Source organism: Meles meles, chromosome 2, assembly GCF_922984935.1.
Source record: "Meles meles chromosome 2, mMelMel3.1 paternal haplotype, whole genome shotgun sequence".
Classification (NCBI taxonomy): Eukaryota; Metazoa; Chordata; class Mammalia; order Carnivora; family Mustelidae; genus Meles; species Meles meles.
Window position 1 is genome coordinate 69,689,389 of NC_060067.1, and position 20,718 is coordinate 69,710,106.

At 46.7% G+C, this 20,718-nt stretch overlaps 1 protein-coding gene across 1 annotated transcript; it reads left to right on the forward strand.

Annotated features, from left to right (window-relative positions):
• The first annotated feature begins 463 nt into the window (after positions 1 to 463).
• On the forward strand, positions 464 to 20,445 carry LOC123937113 (transmembrane emp24 domain-containing protein 11). Its single transcript, XM_045997696.1, has 5 exons — positions 464 to 593; positions 13,141 to 13,241; positions 18,531 to 18,656; positions 19,325 to 19,471; positions 20,257 to 20,445. The coding sequence occupies exons 1-5, from the start codon at positions 470 to 472 to the stop codon at positions 20,404 to 20,406; spliced, it is 648 nt and encodes a 215-aa protein (XP_045853652.1). The 5' UTR covers positions 464 to 469; the 3' UTR covers positions 20,407 to 20,445.
• Positions 20,446 to 20,718: the final 273 nt, after the last annotated feature.

The window sequence follows — 20,718 nt, forward strand, 5'->3', positions numbered from 1 at the left end:
GCCCTCAGTTCTCACCCCCTGGCCGGATACTCACTTCCTCCTCCCTCACCTCCTGCCATACAGTCGGAACAACTACAAAATGGCCATCTTGGCTTGGTCAGGACAGCACAGTGCGGGCCATTGCTGGGCACCTGTTGGGCTGGGGACTTAGGGCTGCTCCAGTGCTTGGCCCTTGGCCCTGCAGTGTCTTTCATTCCATGATCACACTTCAAAATCCTTCAAAAATGAGAGAGGTGAAGGAACTTTGCCGCCACTGTGCTTGGAAAGGCCCCAAGGTCCAGACCTCTTTTCATCTTGTTCCCTGGGATTTGCTGCAGTCGCCCTGCCCAAGTGTGGCTGCCATATGTCCCTTCTCACAAAAATCAATTTACAGAATTATCCAATGAACTACAAGCTCTCCATGGGCAGTGTCACTTGTAACGGACCCGTTTCAAGGGAAGTGCTCCTAGGAGTGGCTAAAGCAGCAGAAATGCAAACGTTAACGTTTGTTTTCAGTTTTTACTTTTCACTTTCAACTGCTTTTTATTTCCACGTAGGGGAGCGAGAGGAGAAATGCATAATAGAAGACATTCCAAGCGACACACTGATAACAGGTACGTGCGATGTGCTCCATTGAATGTTGAACTCAGCATGTCATTTTATGGAACGGTCCTAGTTTCTCGGTGCATATATTACCTGGTTCACGCTGTACGGTATCCTCTTGAGAGAGTTTATCAGGTTATGCAAACTTAACATGAAAGTAGCCTTTGGAGTGAATTGCACTGAATCATAAACTGGGAAACAAAGATAGGACACCACAGAAACCAAGACTGATTTGTTTTTCTGGTTGTCAGGTTTCCTCAAGTAAAAGAATTTCTGATACCATTAATCATGCTAATTATGGCTGAATTCTTAAAAGATGAATGATGTCTCCGGCCTGGTCCAGGGCAACAGTGAGAAACAGCAGACGCGGGAGGGCTCTGAGCCTCAGCTCCTGAAGCCCCCGCAGCCCAGTGGTGAGTGATGTGGGTGGCGCATGTGTGTGCAGAACCGAAGCTGCTTTCCAAGCAGAATGCCCGCAAATCCAGCTCTCGGCACGTGATTTTTGCCCATTCCCCACACTGCCACCAAACACATCTCCATACGGCTGCGCTTACCTGGTCTCTGGAGAAAGAAACAAGCACCCACGGGTTTCAGAATTGTAGGCAAATATAGTATATCCAACATTCAAGTCCAGCTGATATCAAATCTCCCGATTTTAATGCAAAAGAGGAAAAAAAAACCCAGCAGAATCTAACCCTAGTAGTATTCTCCAGAAGTCCATCATAGATTTTTACAACCAGTTCTATCTTACATTGACTAGTGCCAAGTTCTCCTCTCCATTTCTCTTGGCCGTTACATCCGGGTGTTCTATGGCGAAGCGTATTAACCCACCCTGCATCAACCCATCCAACACACACAGCACCCCATGGAGCCAAAGCCAGAGTCAGCAGTGTGAGACCAGGCTGGGGAGGAGTAGAACTGGCAGAAGGCACGGAGAGAAGAGCCGGGTGGTATGGAGATGCCCACAGCAGCTGCAGCTGCTGTGGGAAGAAACCCTGTTTGGGGCTGTGAGGCATGAGCAGGGCTGCCTAAGAGCAGTGCATCCCTGGGCAAGCTACTGAACCTCTCTGCTTCCTTTGTGAAATGGGATAAAAAATAATGACATCTGTCTCTTCTTGTGGTGATAATGTTGGGATTAATATCTGCAAAGCTCTTAGAATGCAGCCAGACACATAGAACATCACTCTAAGTGTTTGCTCACGCCCCCTGACCCCAGCTCCCTCATCCCAGGGGACGCTTGACTTGGGTGAGTAGCTCGGTGGCTGCAGACCATTTTCCTAGGGACATGTGAATTTTAGCCTACATTTGAATGGGCAGAGGAGGAATAAGAGGGACAGGAGGAGCCTGCCCACACTTCCTGCTGCCTGGTCCCCCAGCTGGATGGACATATCCCGGGACACACCCATGACAGTGAGCCCGAGGATCATCTAACCCTCTGGAGGGTCCTGAGGCCAGAAGGCAGATGCAGCCAGACAGTGCTCTATAGCTACGGGAAGGATGGGTCTCATGCTGGCCAGGCCCAAGGCCCGAGCCAGGAGCCTCTTCTACTCCTCATCCAGACTGTCCTGTACTGGTCCTTCCCAAATCTGAATGCCCCTCGCCCTGAGCTCTCAACTCTGTCCTGCCCAGTCTGTGGTCTTTTCAGCCCCCCCCCCCCCCATGCAACTATTTCGGGTAGAGCTCAGCCCCCTGAAGTGTGTTGTAACTACAAGGAAATTGTGGAAACACATTAGCTCACACATTTCAATGTTTTTAAAGATAGAATATGGTCCTGGGACACCTGGTTGGCTCAATCAGTACAACGTGTGACCCTCGATCTTGGGGTCATGAGTTCAAGCCCCACACTGGGTGCAGAGATTACACAAAATAAATAAATGAAATTAAAAATTTAAAAAAATTTAAATGTCACCAGTTATAAAACATTATTATTAAAAAAGAGAACACGATCTTTAAGTCCCATAATATACTAATGGAGAAAAAAAATACTCGATCAACCCTCCACCTGAAAAAAGGCAAGAAAGGAAGGATAAGGAACAAGGAACAAATAGGGCAAATGGAAAACAAAAAGCAATATGGTGGTCTTAAACCCAACTACATTTTATATTACACTAAGTGAAAATGGATAAAACTCTCCAATTGAAAGACAGAGATCATGAGACTGAACTTAAAAACAAAACAACTATATACTGTTCCCAAATGAAACACTATTTTTTTGAGGGGGTAGTGGCAGAGGGAGAGGGAGAGAAAATCTCAAATAGTCTCCAAGACCAGCATGGAGCCCAGTGCAGGGCTTGATCTCACAACATTGAGATCATGACCCGAGTCAAAATCAAGAATCAGACTCTTAACCTAATGAGCCCCCCAGACACCCCCTAAATGAAACACTTTAAATGGAAGGAAAGGTTGAAAGTAAAAAGATGGAAAAGACATACATGTAAAGATAAATGAAAAGAAAGTGTAGTCAGAGCAGACTTTACAACGCTAGGTATTATCAGAGTAAAAGACACTCAAGGACCAATGTTGGGTTTAATAACAGAAAGATGTTTTGCATGTGTTTCCTACTTACTATTTTTAGTTTCTTCTAAGAGAATTTTGAGCATTTGAGCATGCCAAACCATCAATTAAGTCCCTATTCTTACCATCATTTTTCCTTTAACTATGATTGTATCTTTAATCATTAGGCCACTGCTTTGATGTGCCAAATAATGTAGTAGCATACCAAAATACAAGTACTCTCTGCTCTCTTGTTCATTATATGCTGCAAGCTCCTGTCTCTGCATTCAGGACCTTGGCTGTAGGTCAAGTGTGGGCAGGACCAGAGTTCACCTGCCCACAGCATGAATACACTCTGGAAGGCTGGAGGCCAGCTTCTTTGGAGCTCTGAGTTCCTATGTTGCGTGAGCCGGAAAATGACTCTGTTTCCTGTCCCTCCACCGTCCATGAAATCCTTGACTCTACTCAGTGCATGTGTGGTGGCAAACGCACACGCCAAACCATGTGGTTAAGAAGTGCTCATCCATAGTACACGCTCATATTTAATTTTTAGATAGCCAAATTTTAAGGTTTTCTGGGGATCGGTGGGGTTCTGAGACCCTGTCTGATATCTCTGGTCCCAGGGAGCACACACAGCGATATCTCTTGTCTCTTTACCTCTGAGACACAGAGGAATCCCATGAGAGACACCCGTCTAGGAATTGGGAGAGAGATGACCTCAGAGCCAGTCATCCAGATTTGCCCAGACATGTGTTTTTTCTTATTGGGACTACAAATAACTAGACTGCGGGGACTCAGAATTGGCCTTCTGCTGTCCCCAGGGGGAGGCTGCCCGGAGCACCACAGAAGACAGCGACTAGGCTTTCGGATCAACACCCTCATTGCCCAATAGCTTGGTGACTTTGGGCTCTGTTTCCTTATCTGTAACCTGCTGCTCACACCTGCCCTGGGGCCCAGCAGCACCTGGTGTGGCGGGTGGCCAGACGCAGCTGTTCACCTGTGAGTTCCCACCCTCCGGCGCTCCGTCTCTAGCCTTATCAGCTTGGCCTTGCAGGCTCAATTCTGAACCACCAAAGCAGGTGTGGCCGTGGCTCCGGCTCAACCACCACCCCGCCCTCAGGCCCAAGAGGAAGGACACTGCCTGAGAAGCAGGGGAGAGCCCTGCGTCACTCCCCACCGCGGGAGGAGGCTGGGAGGGTGAGGGAGAGGCCCCACGCGCCTGTGCACTGCCCAGCCCAGGGAACTGCCAACAGATTCAGGATAAAAAAATCCCGGTTCCATAAACTTGCTTAGAAACTTCAGAGTCAAATACATTCTGGTTTTTTACATTGTTTTTCTTAGTTCTTCCTAGTAATGTTCTTTGATAATAAATCCTAGATGGTCATGAATGGAAAAAGGGAGTGTGGCCTTTCTGGGGGAGAGATAAGAGAAGAAGGAGGGAACTCTGGCGCAGGCAGCTATTCTGGTGAGTTTTTAAAGCACTTGCTTGCTGGTCCTTGGAGACATTTTTCAAACAAGGCTGCTGGTTTCTTTGTAAAAGGCAAGCAGTGAGGGAGGGCACTGTGCCAGGAGCACAGTGACCATAATGTGGGAGACTGCTCATTAGAAAGAAATAATTGGAATTCAGAACCAATGAAATTTTGCTCCTGGATGGTCCTGTTCAAAAGGTCCCTGGATTTGATTCACTTTGCCAAAGTACCCAGGATTTCTGTTTTTAATTCAGAGTACACACCCTGTTAGAAACAGGAGACAGGAGAAGAGGAAGGCATCACCAAGTCAAAGATCAATCTCATTAGTCCTCTGGAGCAGTCCCAACCATGTATTTGGGTTTTGTTTTGTTTTTTTAAAGATTTTATCTATTTATTTGACAGTGAGAGGGGGAGCACACGCAGGGGGAGCATCAGCAGAGGGAGAAGCAGGCTTCCCACTGAGCAGGGAGCCTGATGCGGGACTCGATCCCAGGAGCCTGGGATCATGACCCCAGCCGAAGGCAGACACTTCAACGACCAAGCCCCCCAGGCACCTCATCCAACCATGTCTTCTCGGGACACCACAACACACCTCAGGGCGTCTCAGGCATCTTCTGAAGCCCACCCTGAACCAAGGATTCTGCACAAGTAGTTCACTGAGGAGATGCTCTGAGGAGACGGAGGGAAAGCAGCCAGGCCGGGGACCTTTCAGATGAAGCCGGGTTTTGAGCCTGGGAGCGCAGGGACATGCGATAATCCTACAGACATACCACCCCGCACTTCCCCAACCACGCAGGAGCCAAGGCGGGCTGAGTCAGGTGCCTGCACCTGATGGGCAGATAGACGGAATGTGGCATCCACACAATGGGATATCATTTAGTCCCAAGAAGGAATGAAATAAATAACAGTGACATTCTGACACTTGCCGGGGGTGAGGGGAGTGGTGAAGCCGAGAGGCATCAGTAGCTGAGCTACAGTGGCCACAGGAGGAGCCTCACGCCTGTGAGGCCCCAGAGGGGAGCTACGTTCACAAAGCCAAGACTGGGGGCGGTGGCCGGGGGCCCAGGTGTGAGGGCGGGGCCCTGCCGACCTGGGGACAGAGTTTCGGTTTCAGCGGATGGAAACGTCTGGCGCACGACGTCTGGATGGCGACTGCCTAGTGTGAACACACCGGATGCTACCGAAATGTGCACCTAAAAAATGGTTAAAATGTTAAATTTGTTACACGTATTTTACCATGGTTTTTAGAATTAAACAAATGGAGGATCAGGTGCCCCCGTGGTGTGTCCCACCTCCTGGCAGGTGTCCCCTTACACCGCCCACCAGGCGGGGGTCTCTAAGGCTCAGAGACCTTCCCCTCTCCCTGCACACGGCGCCCCTGAGGGCTCGCGGTTCGCAGCAGAGCCGCCGCGGCTGGGGGACATGCACACAGCTGGCAGAGGGGCACGGAGGGGTGGGACGGGGCTGTGGCGGTGTCACTGGGGCTGCCCTAACACGGACCGCGGCCACAGTTTCTCCTGGTCCAGGAAAGCACTCCGCCCCCAGAGTGCTCCGAACTTCACCTGACACCCGGCCTTGCCACAAGCCCTTTGTCCACATGCCCACTTTCTAACCACGCCATTCGGGGACAAATGTCTGCACTTCGATCATTTCTCCTCAGCGACGGAATGACAAGCACCCAAGCATAAATGTAAATGTGTGGATGTCCGAGATCCTCATCCTGGAAACCACCCACCAGCATGAAGGCGAGCCTGAGCTCCTGGGCCAGAACCATGGCAGAGGGTGAACAGAGAAGACTCAACCGGCCAGGAGCTCGCCGGGAAGGCCCTCGGCCTCTCAGCGGGTGGGACAACATAGAGCAAAGCCCGTGGGGACTGAGCCACCCGCACCCGAGGCCAAACGTCCCCGCGAGGAAGCAGATGCAGACCGTCATGCCCTAGGCCCCAGGTTTCACCACGAGTGTGGGTCGAGGCAAGCACTGGAAACTCCTGACCGAGGTACACACGTGTGTGCACACATGCCTCACAACCCTCACAGCAGCCCGATCAGATCGGCCAGAAACCGGTCGCAGCTTGGGAGCCCCCAAGGGACGAGTGCAATGCAGTCACCTCTCCAAACCGTAGCCCAGGCCCGTGCGCCGGCGACAGCATGCTCGGAGCCTGCACGCCTGCCGGCCAGGAGGAGCAGACACAAGCGTGCAGACACACGGATGCATCTGTCCTCACTGGTCAGAGGCAGGCAGCCAGTGCGGGCAGCTGGGCTGTTGACACTGTTTCCAGCAGGGCGATTTGGTGCTGATGACTGGTTGACGATGAGCGTGGGAGTGGCACGTGCATGGGTACCCCCTCCTTCAGCCCCACCATGCTTCCCTGCGCTCCCTCCACATGGGCTCTCCAAACCGCTCCTAGCTTGGGAGGAAACAAAGCGTCCTCAGGGGCGCTGCCTGGAGCGTTCTGGAACACATCATTCTGCATTCATCGCTACTCCTGAAGGCAGCTGCTCTCACGCCAGGCTCACTGGGGCCAAACAGACTATTTGGCTTTTAACCAGTACCCTGTGGACATCCCATAGGCCTTCGTTCCTTGCTTGTGCGTCCAAGGCTGACTGCAGAGCTCTGGGCTCAGCCCTGGACAAATGACACCAGATCTTTCTTCAGCTCCCTAAATACACTTGACTCTAGGTCACAGAAGAATATTTGAGGATGGAGAAAGATGATCACAAAAAACTGGGCAAAAAAATTAGGTTTCAATAGTATATACAGTATGATTTTACTTTTTGTAAAATAGGTAGTAAGTACTTAGAGGAAAAAGACTAGAAGGATAATCCTGAATACCCAAAACTTCCGGAGGGGATTTTTACTTTCTACGGTTCCTACAATGAATGCATTTTATTTGTCTGAAACCAACTGATGGCTCCCGGTCCCAGCCCCAAGGACTCGGTGTGGGGTGGAAGGCGCAACCACATTAGAGGGCTGAGTGCCTGACCAGGGTGTGCCTGGGGTCCCCGGGGAAACTAGGAGAGGCGTGTGCACATTGCCTGCCTGGCCCCCAGCGGCTCCCAACCGGGGCTCACTGAGGGGAATAGCCATGAAATGCACCTGGGAAGCCCAATCACGCACACACACTCTCTCTCTCCCTCTCTCCAAGGCCATGGGGTGAGTGGTGTAGTTTGTGGTGAGGAGGCCAAAGCCCTTGATTTGCAAATCAAGCTGAGTTTTAATACCGGCTTGGCCTTTTATTATCTGGACGGTTTCCAATAAACTGGCACCTTTGGCCTCAGGCTCCTCACTGGTAAAAATAGGTATCATTCTCCCGACATTATAGGGTTGTAGGGTTCTGTGGGAGCTGAGGGAAGACCCTGGACATTAGAAGTCCAATAACAAGGTCAGAAATAATTGATCAAGTGTTTACACTGCACTTATGACATGCTAAGTTCTGTGTTAAACACACACTCTTCCTACACTAAGAGGTTGACCATTACTATCGTGGCTTTACCCAAGGGAACCGTGAAGGAGAACAGGGCAAAGTCCTGGCCAAGGTCCCTGCTCAGAGCCAGACACCCTGCTGCTCTCTGGACGTGTGGTTAGAAGCACCACCGGGCAGCCTGTCCCCTCTTCGAATGTGCTCATGCCCCCAGTGGTGACTGCTCCACGGGGGACTCACGGGGAAAGGTGCTTCTCTACTGCCATCTGGTGGCAGCCCAGGGGCATGACACCTCCCGCCTTCCCTCCCCTCCAGCCTTGAGGGCTGTGGAGGGCTGTGGGGGGCTGCAGGGGGCACGCTCAGGGCCAGCAGAAAATGGCAAAGCAAGCAAAAACCACTCTCACTTGTTCTGATAACGCAAGGCAGCATGCCAGGAACACTGGCACTTTAACAATGGGCCCAACCTGCACTCATTCATTCAAAATCTTCATTGAACATGTTCCGTGGGAAACACACTCATTCACAAAACTTTACTGAGCCCCTACCCTAGAGCCAAACACTGCCCTCAGCTTGTTGTCAGGTCCAAGAGGCCCACGAGAGAGGAATACAGTGGCCCCCGAGCTCTAGCACCTTGCAGAGTGCAGACAAGGGGACTGCCCGACTTTGAGGACAGCTGGCATGCTGACGAGAATCACCCCATATGGGCAAGTGTGGGAACAGCAACAAGAACAAAGTCCCAGAGAAATGGGAGGGGACGCCCCAACCACTCCAGCAAGAGCCAGGGCAGCAAGGGAGAGTTGCAGAGGGCTTAGGGTACAGGGATGCGGACCATTCCCATCTGAGAGGCGGGGGCAGGGTGCTGGAAGTGGGCCAGGAGGAAGATTTGACAAGTTTCACAGAATGGGAAACAGATTTCCAGCTGGTCAAACATTTGCAAAGAGATCCGTCAGCCTGGCCTTGTGCTCCTTCCAGGAACATTCAACTGCTTCAGCAAAGGTGCTGGATCAGGTTTGGGGCTTTCTTGCTCAAGTTGGTGAACTTTCCATTAAGTACTTGAAAGGAAATGTATATTCCGCCTTTGCTGGGGGGCATGCTCTGTGGTGTCAGGTAGGTCCTGCTGGCTGGTGGTGCTCAGTCCTTCCACCTGCTGGCTCATTCTCCCTCTGTTACTGACAAGTGCCGTTCCCACAACTGTGCTTTTGTCTACTTCTCTTTTCAGTTGCTTTACGTCATGTGTTTTCAAACTGTTTATGCTTTTAGGGTGGCTGTCTTTGGAGTGAAAGGACCCCTTTATCATTATGTAATGTCCATCTTTGTCCTTGGTAAATTTCATTGTTCTGAAGTCTACTTTATCTGATACTTATAGAGCCGCTCAAGACTTCTTTCATTAACATCAGAATGATATGCTTTTTTTATCCTTTTACTTTTAACCTATCTACAGCGTTATATCCAAAGTGACTTCCTTGTACACCACATAATAGTTGGGTCATTAAAAAAAAAATCCAGGGATGCCTGGGTGGCTCAGTTGGTTAAGCGGCTGCATTTGGCTCAGGTCATGATCCCAGCGTCCTGGGATCGAGTCCCACATTGGACTCCTTGCTCGGTAGGGAGCCTGCTTCTCCCTCTGCCTCTGCCTACCACTCTGTCTGCCTGTGCTCACTCACTCTCTCTCTCTCTCTCACAAATAAATAAAATCTTTAAAAAATATATTTGTTAAAAAAATAAATAAAAATAAAAATAAAAATCCATTCAGACAATCTTTGTTTAATCTCTGTTTAGGCCATTTACATGTAATTATTACATATAATGTATATTGTCAGGATTTAGGACTGCTATTTTATTATTTTTTTCTTTTTGTTCCTTCTGCTTTTTGTTCCCATTTTCCATTTCCTAGTTTCCTGTGGGTCACTTGAATGTTTTGTAATGTCCTACTTTTGCTTTATTTATAGTATTTTTCACTATATATATTTGTGTAGTTTTTATTAGTGGTTGCTGTAGGGATTACACTATGCATATTTCTCACAGTATACAAGGATCCATATTTTGTCATTTCAGGAGGAATGCAGAAACCTTATGACCATATGCCTTTGTTCTCCCCACCCTTTATAATAGAGTTGTCTTAAATATAATCTCTACAAGCTTCAAGAACCACATCAGACAATATTATATGTACTGTTTGCTTTCAACTGTCAGATAATTTTAAGAATTAAGAATGCTCTGCTGTTTTTCTAGTTACTCTATTATTTTTTCTTTGTTCCTGATGTTCCAAAGTTCCTTATCCTTTGCTTTGAAGTTCTTTGAATAACTTCTTTAAACAACTATTTTAAAGCAGGTGTTCGGTGAAAAATTCCCTTGGTTTTCCTTGACCTAAGAATATTTTGCCTTCATTCTGAAGGCTACTTTTCGTGGATATAGTGTTGTTTGACAATTCTGTCAACTTATGCCTCTTCCCTCTGGCCTCCATGTTTCTGATGAGAAATATGCAGTCGTTCAAACTGTGGTTTCCCTAACAGTGATGCATGGTCTCTCTCCATGTTCCATTTATATATTTTTGTCCTTAAGAATGGAGTGTGGGGGCGCCTGGGTGGCTCAGTGGATTAAGCCGCTGCCTTCGGCTCAGGTCATGATCTCAGGGTCCTGGGATCGAGCCCCGCATCGGGCTCTCTGCTCTGCAGGGAGACTGCTTCCTCCTCTCTCTCTGCCTGCCTCTCTGCCTACTTGTGATCTCTCTCTCTGTCAAATAAATAAATAAAATCTAAAAAAAAAAAAAAAAAGAATGGAGTGTGGAGGTGGGCAGGGGGAGCTCCCACCCTACACTCCCAGTCAGCCGTGACTATGGGACCTGTGACTGTGGGGCCAGCGACTGTGGGGCCTGTGACTGTGGGGCCAGCGACTGTGGGGCCGGCGACTGTGGGGCCTGCGACTGTGGGGCCAGCGACTGTGGGGCCAGAGACTGTGGGGCCTGCGACTGTGGGGCCTGTGACTGTGGGGCTGGCGACTGTGGGGCCTGCGACTGTGGGGCCGGCGACTGTGGGGCCAGAGACTGTGGGGCCTGCGACTGTGGGGCTGGCGACTGTGGGGCCTGTGACTGTGGGGCCTGTGACTGTGGGGCCAGCTACTGTGAGACCTGCAACTGTGGGGCCGGCGACTGTGGGGCCTGCGATTGTGGTGACTGTGGGGCTGGAGAACGTGGGGCCGGTGTCTGTCTGTCATCTTGATCCCGAGGGTCTCACTCTGCAGGGACTGCTCCTCTGGTCTGTGCCCAAGCCACATTCCCCTCTCAGACCTGTCAGGGACCAGTGTGGCCTGTCAGGGACCAGTGTCCTCACCTCCAGGGAGGCCCTAGACCTGGACCTGTGGCTCTGGGCTCTGCACTCAGACTAGGCAGATGGAGCTCAGCCTCTGCAGCTCATGAGCTATGTGACCTAATCCTGGAGTCAGTTTGTAACCTGTGAGATCAGGGCAGCAACACACAATCCCACAATTTCCACAACCTCCGCCACTCGCACGTGCTATGTTCTCGATCCTTTGCTCTTCTCCCCACACAGCCAACATGGCAGAAGGAAAGCCCCAGCGTTCCACTCCAGCCAGCCGCTTCCCCAGACCCTCCCTGACCTGGACCTGCCACACTCCCACCACATCACCTACCATGCTCTCCCTGCTCCCCTCACTCCAGCCACTCTGCGGTTACCTCGGCTACCCCGGCATGCTCCTGCCCCAGGACCTCTGCATGCACTTCCACACGAAACCATCCTGCCCCAGGAGCCACTGGCATGATGTGCTAGAAAGGGGAAAGGTACTACACTGCTTGGGTTTGAATCCTGACTCTGCCACTTGCTAGGTGTGGGACCTTACACAAATTACTTTTTTTGTGTGTTTTTGCTTCATCATGTGTAAAATTGTCATTAAACTAGTATCACTGGGGCGTCTCAGTGGTGCCGTTGCTTGGACATTGGACTCTTGGTTTAGGCTCAGGCATGATCTTGGGGTTGTGGGATTGAGCCCCACATGGGGCTCTGTGCTCAGAGCAGAGTCTGCTTGGGCTTCTCTCTCCCTCTGCCCCTGCCTCCCCCAAAATAAATAAACAAATTTTTAAGAATATCTATAGTATCACTTACATAGTGTTGTCATGAAAATTCAGACTATGAATTAGAATACTCTTAGAGAATAGTCTTAGAATGCTTGGCAAATCATTAGCACTAAATGTGATGTACAGACATAACTTAAACATAGTATAAAGTAAGTACATATTTCCCCCCCATTCCTTTGGGTCTTTGCTCAAACTTCAGAGAAGCTTTCCCGACTTCCCCATATAATACTCAAAGTCCCCTATCCCTTTTACTTGCTTTTTCTCACGGCATTCGTAACATCTCCCACATCATATACTTATTTTCTTACTCTCTGTCCTCAGGTCCTAGAACAGTGCTATCTCCATGCGAGGAGCTCACACTTAAAACGGACTAGGTGAAGGAGTAAAAATACCTCCTTGGAGCACATCTGAAGAATCACTGGGTGGCATGTTGGGTGCCTGGCATGGTGCCTGGTGTGCATAAGGCACACTGGCTATTTTTCAACAGCTTTCAATAAACATGAACTCTGTTTTCATTACCATTGTACCTTGCAAGGGCTCAAGGGGAAAGTTAAGCTGTATGATGCTTTCATATACGAAAAGGAGGAAGTGAGAGGCTCTTTCTGTGCTGCAAACTTTAGGAGGAGCCTCAGAAGGCGGGCACAGAAAGGACTTGACAGGACACACCTATGCCTTAGGAGGGAATCGTGTTGGGTGAGTTAGAGAAGAAAGAGACCAAAGACAGAACTACTGGGGTCACTGGGAAAGTCCTGACCCACACGAAGTTTACATTCTAGATAGAAAGCTTTCACGGGCTTTTTATTTTTTCAGTAGTCCTTGCAACTCTGAAGACTTGGGAGGGATACATATTATCCCCATTTTCAGAGGGAGGGAAGGCCAGAGGGGTGCAGTCACTGGTGGGGGATGGAGGGTGGCAAGAATGAGGGTTGGACCAGGAGCCCCCACCTCCCCCTTTAGCCATGGTCGTCCCACTCAGCTACATGACCTCATCACCACACTCACAGTGTTTTGTGATTTATCAGTAATAATGTGCAAGTATTTCCTACACTTATTTTATAATAAATGTCTTATGTTTTTGAAACAGGTACTTTCAAGATACAGCAGTGGGACATACACAGACAAGATTTCCTTGAATCTGCTCCTGGCTTGGGAATGTTTGTGACTGTTACAACTTACAATGATGAGGTAAAACATTCTTTTATGTTTTGTTATTAAAATTTTTCACTTGCCGAACATTCATGCCATGTACCCCAACAGACTTTAAAAAAAAAAATCTTTTTTTTTTTTTTAAAGATTTTATTTATTTATTTGACAGACAGAGATCACAAGTAGGCAGAGGGGCAGGCAGAGAGAGAGAGAGGAGGAAGCAGGCTCCCCGCAGAGCAGAGAGCCCGATGTGGGGCTCGATCCCAGGACCCCGGGATCATGACCTGAGCCGAAGGCAGAGGCTTTAACCCACTGAGCCACCCAGGCGCCCTGCATAATCACTCGCTAACCAGAATGGACAATTTTTAATGTGTCTAGTCCTGAATAAAGGGGCTCATAGAGATGTGGGAAAGTGCTAGTCTCCAGTGAGCCAGTCGTCTAGTTCAAGAAAGGAGACCTTAACATAAAGTATTTTAGAACAATGTAAATGAGAAGCCTCATCACCCTGAGATTCACTGGCCTGGCTGGGCCACAGTCTCCCCTCTCCTCCCTGGCAAGCCTCTGGGTCTGTTTGGCCTCCCAGGCCTCCTCCTCTCTAGGGGGTTAGCAGGAATGGAAGAGGCACCAGGGTCCAGTGGTGAGAATGTGAATGTTGGAGTCAGAGCCAAATTGAAGTGTAGACTGTCAAGTTCAATCTTCAGCAGGTTGTTGACGGCTCCAGTGCTCAGTTTTCTCATCCGTACAATGGATGTAGCAGTCCCCTGCCATGACAGCTCAAGATATTGGCTTGCTCAGTCCCATCACTCAAACACTGTTGCAAGAACTACATCCCTTTGGTGTTAGAGCTGCCCTGGGGACGTGCCTGTGGGACAGCAGGATGGGTGGCAAAGCCTCATAGAGCAGAACAGGCATCTCCTCTGGGGAGGAGATGATGCAAATTTCCTGTTCTTGTTAAACTGGGTGATTGCCTGGTCGGAGCTCAGGAGACATTCTGACACCTCCACTCCTGTGGAGACAGGGAATGGGGTCACAGGAGACTCCACTTCAGCTGGGTTGTTGGGACCCTTGACCCTGGCTGGGACAGCACCTTCTCTTGGTGCACTTGGCACCTGCTTGACAGTAGTTCTGCTGGGGCTGGTCCACATAGCTACCTCTCCTCCCTAGAGCCCGCCTCCTGAGTTTTTGCCCAGTTATAGCAAAACCCAGTTCTCCTCTGTTCTTTCATGAGCAATCTGGAAATGTCTCCATGATTTATTAAGCGCTGAATACAAATTTTAGTTGAGCTAAAAACCATCACAGAACATCCCAGTCATTATTTTTAAGACAGAGAAGTTTCATTCTTCAAAAATAAAATTGTCTGAAACAATACCCCCTTCTACAAGGGAGGAAAGATATTTTCATTCATTCTGCATTCAACAAATATTTATCACAAGCCTAATACATACCCAACCCTCTTCTTGACCTAAGAGACAAAATTCTCACCCCATAGGCCTGATTTTTCAGAGAGCTCTCCCCATTTTGAAGAACAAGAAACAGTCCTGGTTTCCAATTTTCTTATGAGATTCCCCCATTTAATGTCCTTATCAGCACCTCCGCAAGGCCTCTGACTGTTTTCACCTGGGTCAGTGTGTCTGGGAGCATGGGGTATTTTAAGTTGCTCACCTTGATCGTCTGTCCATTCCTATGGTGTGTGATTGACAGCCCCAGGGAATGACATGGCTGGTAGGGTAAGCAGGGCAGACAGTAACAACCTATATGTACCATACAAACACATGCAGTTTGCATTCCATTAACTCCCTAATGCTTAGTGATGTTGAGCATCTTTTCATGTGCTTTCCAGCCTTTTTTTCTTTTAGCAATTTGAGTGTATCAACCCACTGCCTTTGGTATCCAGAGTTTTTGACCAGAAGTCTGCTGTTAATCTCAGTGTTGTTTTGAGTAGGCTCCACGCCCAGGATGGAGCCCAACACAGGGTTTGAATTCATGATGGTGACATCAAGCCCTGTGCTGAGATCAAGTGTCAAATGCTTAACTGACTAAGACGCCCAGGTGCCCCAAAGTCTGTTGATATTCTTATTGAGGATCCCTTAGATGTGACAGTTATGAAGATCCTTGATATTTGGAGGACAGGGTCCGTTTCGCCCACTCTGCTTCCATGCTGTGGGCAGACTGTCCAGCAATTCATAGCCACATAGCTGGGGGTGAGGCTGGGTAGCTGCTACAGTGCTAAGAGCTGACACTGACCAAAATTAACCACAGTTTCCCACACGGGGCTTCCCCTGGAAGTTGCAAGCCTTCACTAGACTCCATAGTTCCAGAACAGGTACATCAGATGGATTCTCACAGTATGATCGTGGTCTAGATGGGAAAACAGACTCCTGGTGCTGCATACCTCACCATCTTCCCAGGATTCTCTCCTAGTTCAAAATGCTCTTAAATTTCTCTTAGGATTTCTTCCTCAACACATGGGTTCTTTAAAAATGTGCTTCATCGGGCTCCTGGGAGGCTCAGTGGGTTAAGTTTCTGCCTTCGGCTCGGGTCATGATCTCAGGGTCCCAGGATCGAGCCCTGCATCAGGCTTTCTGCTCAGTGGGGAGCCTGCTTCCCCCTCTCTCTCTGCCTGCCTCTCCCTGCTTGTGATCTCTGTCAAATAAATAAATAAAATCTTAAAAAAAAAATGTGCTTCATCTCTACATATTTTAGAATCTTTGTTATTGACAAGCTATCTTTGTTGTTGTATTGATTTCTACTTTAACTCCATCGTGTTCTAAGAGCAGACTTTGTGTGGTTTCTGTTACCATTATTCTTTATTGAAGTACAGTTGATAGTTTCTACTATTTTAAATGTGCTGAGGAGTGTTTTGGGGCCAGAACTGGTGTGGTTTGGTCAGCGCTCCAGGTGAGCTGGAGGAATGTGTGTACTCTGCTGTCACTGCATGAGGCAGGCTGCCCTCGGACGTCAAGTGCAGGTGATTGACAGCGCTGCTGAGTCCGAGATGTCCTTCCAGACTGGCTGGATCTGCCTGCTCTGGGCACAGGGTTGTCGGCATCTCCAGCTTCCAAGGCAGACTCTCCCCCTCCTGCATTCCTGTCCTCTTTTGTCGCACAGAGTTTTGTGCTGTGTCAGTCGGTGCTCACTAATTAAGGATTGTTTTATCTTCTTGGATAATTGACCTCATTGTCTTTATGTAATGCTCCATTATGTAATTATCCCCATAATCTTCCTTGATCCGAAGTCTACTGTGTCTGAAGTTAATATCAGCACTCTGGCTTCTTTGGTAAGGTTAACGGTAACATATACATCTTTCTCCATCCTTTAATTTTTAATCTACATGTGTCTTTATATTTAAAGTGGGTTTCTTGTAGACAACATATGGTTTTGGTTTCTGATCCACTCTGACGATCTCTTTTACTTGGTACATGTAGACCACTGACATTCAAAGTTGATAACTGGTCTCCCATCCAAGTTACTAACCAGGCCCGACCCTGCTTAGCTTCCGATATCAGACAAAATAGGGCATGTTCAGGGTGGTATGGCCGTAGACATTCAAAGTGATTATTGAAAGCACTTGAATATCCACCATGTTTGTTCTCATTTCCTATTCACTGCCCTTGTTCTTTGTTCCTATTTTTGTCTTCCACTTTTTCTATCTTGTGTGATTCTAATTGGCATATTTTATGTGCATTTTATCTCCTTCCTATCCTTTAACTTTTTAAGAAATGGTTGCCCTAGAGTTTGCAGTGCATATTTGCAACTAACACAAGTCCACTTTCAAGTAGCGCCACACATCTTCACAGGGAGTGCAAGCATTCCGAATTCCTCCCTCCTGTCCTTTGTCATGCTGTCACCTGTGTCACTTACACACCCACTACAACCAAATACATTGTTATTCTGTGAACAAACGATTATCTATTACATCAATTAAGAAGAGTTTTCCTTGGGGCGCCTGGGTGGCTCAGTGGGTTAAGCCGCTGCCTTCGGCTCAGGTCATGATCTCAGGGTCCTGGGATCGAGTCCCGCATCGGGCTCTCTGCTCAGCAGGGAGCCTGCTTCCTCCTCTCTCTCTGCCTGCCTCTCTGCCTGATTGTGATTTCTCTCTGTCAAATACATAAATAAAATCTTTAAAAAAAAAAAAAAGAAGAGTTTTCCTTTACCTTCACTTATTCCTTCTCTGATGCTTTTCCTTTCTCTATGCAGATCTGGCTTTCTGATCTGTATCATTTTCCTTCTCCCTGAACAACATAACAGTTCTTGCAAGGTAGGTCTATCAGGGACAGATTCCCTCCGTTTTTCTTTGTCTGAGAAAATTTTTATTTCTCCTCCACTTTTGAAGGAGAGTTTTGCAGGATACAGAATTCTAGGTCTGTGGGTTTATTCTCTCCGCTCTTCTTGCCTGCACAGTTTCTGAAGGGAAGTCAGGTATAATTTTTACCTCTGTCTCTCTATAGCTAAGGTGTTTTTCTCTGACAGATCTAGAAAGAATTGGTTTTCATTGTGTTCATCTTTTTACTTATTGGGAGAGAATGGCAACTTCCAAAGACAGAAGTCCTATACCTGTTTTTAAAATGGCAAACAATACAGAAATTAGCTAAACATAAAATCAAAGTTGCCCAACAAAGATAACCGACTAAAAGCTTGGTGTGTATTCTTCAGAATCTTCTTCTACGCTTATAGAAACACACACACACACATGTACTTTTACAAATGATATTTTAACAAAAAATAGGATCCCATATACACTGCTTTAGCACTGGATATCGTGGACATCTTTAGTACAGAATGGTTATGGGTTAATATTCTCTTTTTTTTGGTCCCATAACATTCCTTTATTTGGATTTGCCTGAATTTAATCAATGCCTTACTGAAAGGTACTAAAATAATTTCAAGACAACTTTGCCATTACAAAAAACACCACACTGAGTATTACTTTACAAATAATTTTGTCTACTTGTGCACTTCCATAGAATAAATTCCTGTAAGTAGAACCACTGAGTCTACAGTTACATACATTTTAATTTTTAATACATATCACTGAACTGCTTTCCAAATGATTATTCAACTTACGTATCCAAGTCATTGTTTAGAGATAGTATTTCTCAATACTATCCATGGACACTTTCATTTAAATCTTTGCTAATCTGATAGTAAATAAGGGATGTCTTACACTGTCTGTGTGTGTGTGGTTTTTACAAACACAAATAAATATTTTTCATTTTATTGACCATTTCTTCTTTAGGAACTACACAGTTTTTACTAAACCAACAGGACAGATTTGTTTTTAAGAAGGGAAAGTAGAAAACAATAAACTATGGAAATCTTCAATCCTAGGTATTATTGTCCAAGTTATATGGCCCACAAGGAAGGTTCTACTTTACTTCACATTCACCTGGCGAACACATCATTTGCTTGGAATCTAATTCTACAAGACTTGTGTCATTTGGTGGGAGTAAGCTGGTGAGTGTACGCCTCCCATGTCCTAGTTGATGAACACAGCACCAGCATTATTCAGGCATGACGTTGGTATGCAGAACCATTATATCGAGACTGGCTAGAAACTTATTAAAGTCCTGTGCCCAGATCTCAGTGCAGCAACCAAAGAGGGAGCTGGAGAGCTTGGAAGGGGTTCAAAGGAGAGCCATAGCATTGATTAAAGGCCTTGAAAAACAAGAACCGCGAGGGAAGGTTGAAAGAACTGTGATTACTCAGGCCTGAAAACAAGCAAAGGCTGGAGGGTAAATTAACAATGGAATTCCAATAAATAAAACTCTTATATGGCAGATGGTGATTGGTTATTTTCTAAATGAGCTGAGAGCAGAGGAACCGAATCTGTATTTTAGGATCAGAAATTTAAGAAAAGAAAAATTTCCTTAATCAAATATTTTAGTGCTTAAAGCATTTACCTCGTAGTAAATTTGATGCGCAGGGTCATGAGAATATTAATGAGTATTACAGAGGAAGACTACTGAGTATGGCCGGAGGAGACAGGCAGTGAGTGATGGAGAATGAAGCAGGGCCTGCTCTTGAAGAGGGGGCGTGGGGAGAGGCAGGAGTCGGGGGACAGAACAAGGGAAACAGAGTAGAGCTGTTTTAAGAATGCTTCTTCCTTTTTACTTTTTGTACAGCGGATCCACTTAGAGATTCGAGTTGGACAACATGACCTTGATGCAGCCATTGCTCAAGCAAAGGACAAAGTTAATGAAGTTAGCTTTAAGTTGGAACACCTAATTGAGCAAATTGAGCAAATAGTCAAAGAACAAAACTATCAAAGGGTCAGTTTGCCTGTCCAGCTTATTTTATCTCTTCCTGCCAGGAACGCAATTCTGGAGACAAAGCCCCCAAACCATGGAAAAAATAAACTCCTGTTCCTTGGTCTTTCTCTCTGAGCTAGCTCTGTAAGGACACTTGGGGTAAAGCAAAGGAACAATCTTTCATTGTCTTTTCACTCTCTGCCAGACTGCGAGCTCCTCTAGGAAAGGGGACTGTAGCTCATTTGCCTCTGGGGTGTGGGCTTCACAGAATGAATAAATAAATGTTCCCAAACACACCCAACATGTATGAAGAGGCTCAGAATGCCCATTTTCTAGATCACAGTTTTATTCTTGTGACACTGTGTGTCTCCCAGGTCCCTGTGCTCAGTGGACTCTGGTCAGAGATGGGATCAAATCCAGACTCCAGTTCCCTTACCTGGAAAATAAGAGGAGGACCGGTGTGCTTGGCAAAGTACCCAGCCTGAAGTAAAGTTAAGGACAGCAATTTTGAAAATCTATCACTATGGGCTAACATTCACTTGCTCAATGGTGAGAAATAAAATATACAAGATAATAGATCAAACAGCAGATATTTTACATCAAAATACAAATACATGTTTTATTTAAGGTTGATTCTTAATCCTTGTCTTTAGCTACCAACATACCCCAACTTAGAAAATCATATACTGCACTTTGATATATAAACAGGGAAATACTAAATATCTTCAAAGCATACAGCATGTTCCCCTCAAATTCATAGTTAAATACTTTAAGAAACTAAACCTGCCTATTTCTCTTCTGCATAGGACCGTGAAGAAAATTTTCGAATGATCAGTGAAGATACAAATGGCAATGTTTTATGGTGGGCTTTTGCACAAACATTAATCTTTATCTCAATTGGAATTTTCCAAATGAAATACCTTAAAGACTTCTTTATAGCTAAGAAACTCGTTTAAAATGTTAATAAAGGCAACTAACTGCTAATCTGCATAATATTTGAGTTAATCAATCAAAATACATCATAACCATGTACTTTTATGATTTCAAAGATGTTCAGAGATTGAAATTAATATTATACTGACAAAATATTACTTTAACTATGTGGCCTTTGAGCTTGATAGAATAAGCTCATCATCTGGTTATTTTAACTTTGTATATAGATCAGCACTGTCCCATACAAATAAAATGTAAGCTACACATGTAAGTTTTAAGTTTTCTGCTTGCCACATTAAAAAAAAAAAAAAAAACCCTTCTCTCAGAAGGGTAAA

What these genes read in the sequence shown, in the direction of transcription:
- LOC123937113 (XM_045997696.1), top strand. Translation starts at nt 470, where the DNA reads ATGCAAACGTTAACGTTTGTTTTCAGTTTTTACTTTTCACTTTCAACT. An exon ending in TTACAACTTACAATGATGAG is followed by an intron (nt 13,242 to 18,530) that starts GTAAAACATTCT and finishes CTTCAATCCTAG; the next exon opens with GTATTATTGTCCAAGTTATA. An exon ending in CATTTGGTGGGAGTAAGCTG is followed by an intron (nt 18,657 to 19,324) that starts GTGAGTGTACGC and finishes CTTTTTGTACAG; the next exon opens with CGGATCCACTTAGAGATTCG.